General features: G+C 45.6%; 1 protein-coding gene across 2 annotated transcripts in view; it reads left to right on the forward strand.

Moving 5' to 3' along the window:
- LOC106603606 (sodium/potassium-transporting ATPase subunit beta-2) overlaps positions 1 to 6,000 on the forward strand; it is an 84,358-nt gene extending 78,358 nt beyond the window's left edge. For both annotated transcript variants that reach the window (XM_014197492.2, XM_045717081.1), the window contains exons 2-7: positions 220 to 348; positions 537 to 635; positions 934 to 1,139; positions 1,393 to 1,452; positions 5,217 to 5,312; positions 5,532 to 6,000. In XM_014197492.2, the coding sequence (XP_014052967.1) occupies positions 220 to 348; positions 537 to 635; positions 934 to 1,139; positions 1,393 to 1,452; positions 5,217 to 5,312; positions 5,532 to 5,699 (758 nt within the window). In that variant the 3' untranslated portion in view covers positions 5,700 to 6,000. The remainder of the gene's footprint in view (positions 1 to 219; positions 349 to 536; positions 636 to 933; positions 1,140 to 1,392; positions 1,453 to 5,216; positions 5,313 to 5,531) is intronic.

Consider the following 6,000-nt stretch of genomic DNA (forward strand, 5'->3'; position numbering starts at 1 on the left):
CAGCTTTTCAGGCTTTGTTTTTACATAGGGAAAAATCTTAAATGGCAACCTATTCTGTATAAGTGGGGAATATGGAATGGCCATAATCTGTAATGGCCCCAGTGTATAGGTAATAGGGTGCCATTTTGGACATAGCCATATTTCGTTGAATGTTGCGTTTCCTTCGAACTTGTGTGATGTTAATACTGTGTCTGTGTGCTGGCTGTGTCTCCCTCTCAGGCCTCATCCTGCTCTTCTACCTAGTGTTCTACATCTTCCTAGCAGGCATGTTCTGCCTCACCATGTATGTCATGCTGCAGACCTTGGATGACCACAAACCCACCTGGCAAGACAGGCTTGGCACACCAGGTATTATACACTACTACACCAATACCACCATTTAAGAGGTTTTGATACACTTAAACCTCACATTACAAACTAACATTTTTACAACTGCTACTGTATAGCCGTGAACACCCCAGACAGTCACACATTGTATTGTATGCATATGATGAAGGCTAAAATCCCTCCCGCTCCTCTTTCTCTCTTTTCACCAGGCATGATGATCAGACCCAGGGGAGACACCATGGAGATCAACACCCACAACACTGAGAGCTGGGACATGTATACCAAGACCCTGGACAACTTCCTCTCCTGTGAGTGAGTGAGTGAGTGAGTGAGTGAGTGAGTGAGTGAGTGAGTGAGTGAGTGAGTGAGTGAGTGAGTGAGTGAGTGAGTGAGTGAGTGAGTGAGTGAGTGAGTGAGTGAGTGAGTGAGTGAGTGAGTGAGTGAGTGACTGAGTGAGTGAGTGAGTGAGTGAGTGAGTGAGTGAGTGAGTCTGTCTGTCTGTCTGTCTGTCTGTCTGTCTGTCTGTCTGTCTGTCTGTCTGTCTGTCTGTCTAATGTCATTTCCATTGGGGAAAACAAAATGTTAAACTGTATCTCTCCCATCCAGCCTACAACAACTCTCTGCAGGCTGAAAAGAATGACAAGTGCACACCGGACCAGTATTTTTTTCAGGCAGACAGTGGTGATGTGAAGAACAACCCCAAGCGCTCCTGCCAGTTCAACCGATCCCTTCTACAAGAATGCTCTGGCCTCGATGACCATACCTATGGATACCAGGCTGGCAAGCCATGCATCATCATCAAGCTGAACCGGGTATGGGAGAGGGGGGGGACTTGTGGTGTTGCTTGGAGACGTAAGGGAGAGGGGAATGGAGCAGGAAACGGTTGGGAGCCTGGAAGAGATCATACCAATTAAATTCAAACAATGTTGGAAAAGTTTAGAATTGTTTGTTTTATTGTATTGAGAATCCCAACATTTCTCTGTTGAATGGATGTGCTTTAAGGAGGGATGAAGTGGGGATGGTGGTGGAACTGCCAGGTTAACACAGGTCTGTCTGTCCCTCTAGGTCATTGGGATGTTGCCAGGAAAGGATGGCCAGGCTCCATTTGTCACTTGTGGAGCGAAGGTGAGTCTCTCTCTCGCTCTTTCAGCCCCCCCTCTCTCAGAATTAACCCATCTTGTATCTTTTTAATTTTTTTTTATTTTACATTTATTTAACCAAGTAGGCCAGTTGAGAACAAGTTCTCATTTACAACTGCGACCTGGCCAAGATAAAGCAAAGCAGTGCGACAAAAACAACAACACAGAGTTACACATAAACAAATGTACAGTCAATAACACAAAGAAAATAAAGATTTTTCTATTTATGTACAGTGTGTGCAAACGTAGAAGAGTAGGGAGTTAGGCAATAAATAGGCCCTAGAGGCGAAAATAATTACAATTTAGCATTAATACTGGAGTGATAGATGTGCAGATGACGATGTGCAAGTAGAGATACTGGGGTGCAAAAGAGCAAGAGGGTAAGTAATAATATGGGGATGAGGTAGTTGGGTGTGCTATTTACAGATGGGCTGTGTACAGGTACAGTGATCGGTAAGCTGCTCTGACAGCTGATGCTTAAAGTTAGAGAGGGAGATATAAGACTCCAGCTTCAGAGATTTTTGCAATTCGTTCCAGTCATTGGCAGCAGAGAACTGGAAGGAAAGGCGGCCAAAGGAAGTGTTGGCTTTGGGGATGACCAGTGCAATATACCTGCTGGAGTGCGTGCTACGGGTGGCTGTTGCTATGGTGACCAGTGAGCTGAGATAAGGCGGGGGGGTTGGTCAAGTTGCTGCAGGGGGTGCTGAGATGTTGGCCAGGGTAGGGGTAGCCAGTTGGAAAGCATGGCCAGCCGTGGAAAAATGCTTACTGAAATTATCAATTATCGTAGAGTGACAGTGTTTCCTATGCTCAGTGCAGTGGGCAGCTGGGAGGAGGTGCTCTTATTCTCCATGGACTTTACAGTGTCCCAAAACTTTTTGGAATTAGGGCTACAGGAAGCAAATTTCTGTTTGAAAAAGCTAGCCTTAGCTTTCCTAACTGACTGAGTATATTGGTTCCTGACTTCCCTGAAAAGTTGCATATCGCGGGGGCTATTCGATGCTAATGCAGAACGCCACAGGGTGTTTTTGTGCTGGTCAAGGGCAGTCAAGTCTGGGGTGAACCAAGGGCTATATCTGTTCTTAGTTCTACATTTTTTGAATGGGGCATGCTTATTTAAGATGGAGAGGAAAGCACTTTTGAAGAGCAACCAGGCATCCTCTACTGACGGGATGAGGTCAATATCCTTCCAGGATACCCGGGCCAGGTTGATTAGAAAGACCTGCTCGATGAAGTGTTTTAGGGAGCGTTTGACAGTGATGAGGGGTGGTCGTTTGACCGCGGACCCAGTACGCACGCAGGCAATGAGGCAGTGATCACTGAAATCCTGGTTGAAGACAGCAGAGGTGTATTTAGAGGGCAGGTTGGTCAGGATGATATCTAAGAGGTTGCCCAGGGTTACGGATTTAGGATTGTACCTGGTAGGTTCCTTGATGATTTGTGTGAGATTGAGGGAATCTAGCTTAGATTGTAGGACAGCCAGGGTGTTAAGCATGTCCCAGTTTTGGTCACCTAACAGTACGAACTCTGAAGATAGATGGGGGGCGATCAATTCACATATGGTGTCCAGGGCACAACTGGGGGCCGAGGGGGGTCTATAACAAGTGACAACGGTGAGAGACTTGTTTCTGGAAAGGTGGATTTTTAAAAGTAGAAGCTCGAACTGTTTGGGCACAGACCTGGATAGTATGACAGAACTCTGCAGCTATCTCTGCAGTAGATTGCAACTCCGCCCCCTTTGGCAGTTCTATCTTGTCGGAAAATGTTATAGTTAGGGATGGAAATTTCTGGATTTTTGATGGCCTTCCTAAGCCAGGATTCAGACATGGCTAGGACATCCGGGTTGGCAGAGTGTGCTAAAGCAGTGAATAAAACAAACTTAGGGAGGAGGCTTCTAATGTTAACATGCATGACACCAAGGCTTTTACAATTACAGAAGTCAACAAATGAGAGCGCCTGGGGAATGGGAGTGGTGCTGGGGGCTGCAGGGCCTGGGTTAACCTCTACATCGCCAGAGGAACAGAGGAGGAGTAGGATAAGGTTACGGCTAAAGGCTATAAGAACTGGTCATCTAGTGCGTTCGGAACAGAGAGTAAAAGGAGCAGGTTTCTGGGCACGGAAGAATAGATTCAAGGCATAATGTACAGACAAGGGTATGGTAGGATGTGAGTACAGTGGAGGTAAACTTAGGCATTGAGTGACGATGAGAGAGGTTTTGTCTCTAGAGGCACCATTTAAGCCAGGTGCGGTCACCGCATGTGTGGGGGGGTGGAGCATAAGGGCTAGCTAAGGAATATTAAGCAGGGCTCGAGGCTCTACAGTGAAATAAGACAAAAATTACTAACCAAAACAGCAATAGACAAGGCATATTGACATTAGGGAAAGGCATGCGTAGCCGAGTGATCATAGGGTCCAGTGAGTAGCTAGGTGAGCTGGAGACACGGCGATTCAGACAGCTAGCAGGCCGGGGCTAGCAGGCTAGCAGATGGGCCTCAGGGGGACGTCGCAACAGGAGAGTCTGTTGAAACCCCCTCGGACGGTTACGTCGACAGACCAGTCGTGATGGATCGGCGGGGCTCCGTGTCGGCAGCAAAGGGTCCAGGCCAATTGGCAAAAGAGGTAATTGAAGCCCAGGGATTGCTTGATGGAATCTCTTCAGCTAGCTGGGAGATGGGCCTAGTTCGAGGCTAGCTCCAGGCTAACCTGTGCTTGCTTCGGGACAGAGACGTTAGACAAGAGTAGCCACTCGGATAGCAGCTGCGATGATCCAGAGTAAAGGTTCAGAGCTTGCGGAAGGAATCCGGAGATGTGGTACAGAAAAGCAGTCCGATATGCTCTGGGTAGATATCACGCTGTGCAGGCCGGCAGGAGTTGCCCGGGCTGAGGCTGGCAGTCCGAGTTAACGGTGATGACCGCTAGCAGTGGGTAACTGACTACTAGCTAGTAGCTAGTTAGCTGGCTAGCTTCAGAAGGGGGTTCCAGTTCGAAAGTGTAAAAATAACAGATCCATACCACATTGGGTGAGGCAGGTTGCAGGAGAGTATGTTCAGTCCGTAGATGGAAAATTAGATTTTAAAAAAAATTCTACAAATATATACGAAGAAAAACGATATATACAAGGGACGGGACAATACAATCAAAACAGTTACTGCTACACCATCTTGAAATCTTGTTCTCATCTATGTCATCCATTACCTTCCTTTATGTCTGTGTCTTTCTTTGCTCGTCTGTGTTGCGTGACACAATGTCATTTCATCCTTTCATACCCTATGTGTATTTTGTTGTTCTCTTCTTTCTGTTACCGTCCATTCCGTCCTTCCACTCTCAGAGGTACAAAGTTGGCAAAGATGAGTGGGTAAGGGTGCCACTGTAGTGATCTTAGTGACAGATAGATATGTATTGTAGTAGATATGTATTGTGTAGTTGCTAGTGATACACTGGTACACTCAACTTTTTATATTCCAAGCTAGAGAGATACAATAACGTTGTAGCATAGCATGTACAGGTAGACTCAATGTCTAAAATAAATGTCAATAAATAGTAGTTTACTATTGCAAGTCCACAAGGACAGTATAGAGATAGACATGCAGTAAATGCCAAAGATACATTTCCATCAAGTCTACTGTAATTGTCATGGTGTCCTTTCAAAGCGCGTCCACTCCTTCAGATTGGGCAGTCCTACCCTGCTACGCCCACACACTTCCGACTGAACATTCTCTAACTAATAACCTTGATCCTCTGCCCCTGCAGAAAGAAGACTCTGATAAGATTGGAAAGGTGGCGTACTACCCTGAAAATGGCACCTTCAACCTCATGTACTACCCTTACTATGGCAAGAAAGCTCAGGTGAGAATCCCGCGACACCAACCCAGCAACACTCAGAAAGCATCACTTATCAACCTATTTTTATGGTTAGAATATCTAATATTAGTGATCCAATGTCATTACATTGTTATTACGCATTAATCTGCATGTGCTTTCAATACATTATAGATCAAATGTTGCTGGAAAGCAATGCTGAAAGCTTATGTAACAATAGCTTACGAATCTATTGTCTTGTTTCAGGTGAACTACTCCCAGCCTCTGGTTGCCATTAAGTTCCTCAACATCACCCTCAACGAAGACATCAACATCGAGTGCAGGATCATCTCCAACAACATTCCTCCTGGGAGTGAAAGAGACAAGTTTGCTGGAAAAGTGTCTTTCAAACTGAGGATCAACACGAAACAATAGATGTACATTCTCTTTCTCTCACAAATATTCCCACCCACATTCTGTGCACAGGTACACACACACACACACATACAGAAACAGATAACAGAATTAACACCCTCCGTTTGACGAATAGAATATGTTTACAACTTCCATTTACCCTCGATGTCGGGCATTGTATGCCCAGTGGAGTGATGTCAGATTGGTTCAGTAAAAAGGGTGGTCATTCTGTCTCTGTTTCTGTGTGTGAGCTTTGGGACTGATTCTGTTCTGTAAGTTAGTTTGACTTGAAGTCGATTTATCAATAAATCTTACCAGTTTA

This window comes from Salmo salar, chromosome ssa04 (genome assembly GCF_905237065.1).
Source record: "Salmo salar chromosome ssa04, Ssal_v3.1, whole genome shotgun sequence".
Taxonomy (NCBI): domain Eukaryota; kingdom Metazoa; phylum Chordata; class Actinopteri; order Salmoniformes; family Salmonidae; genus Salmo; species Salmo salar.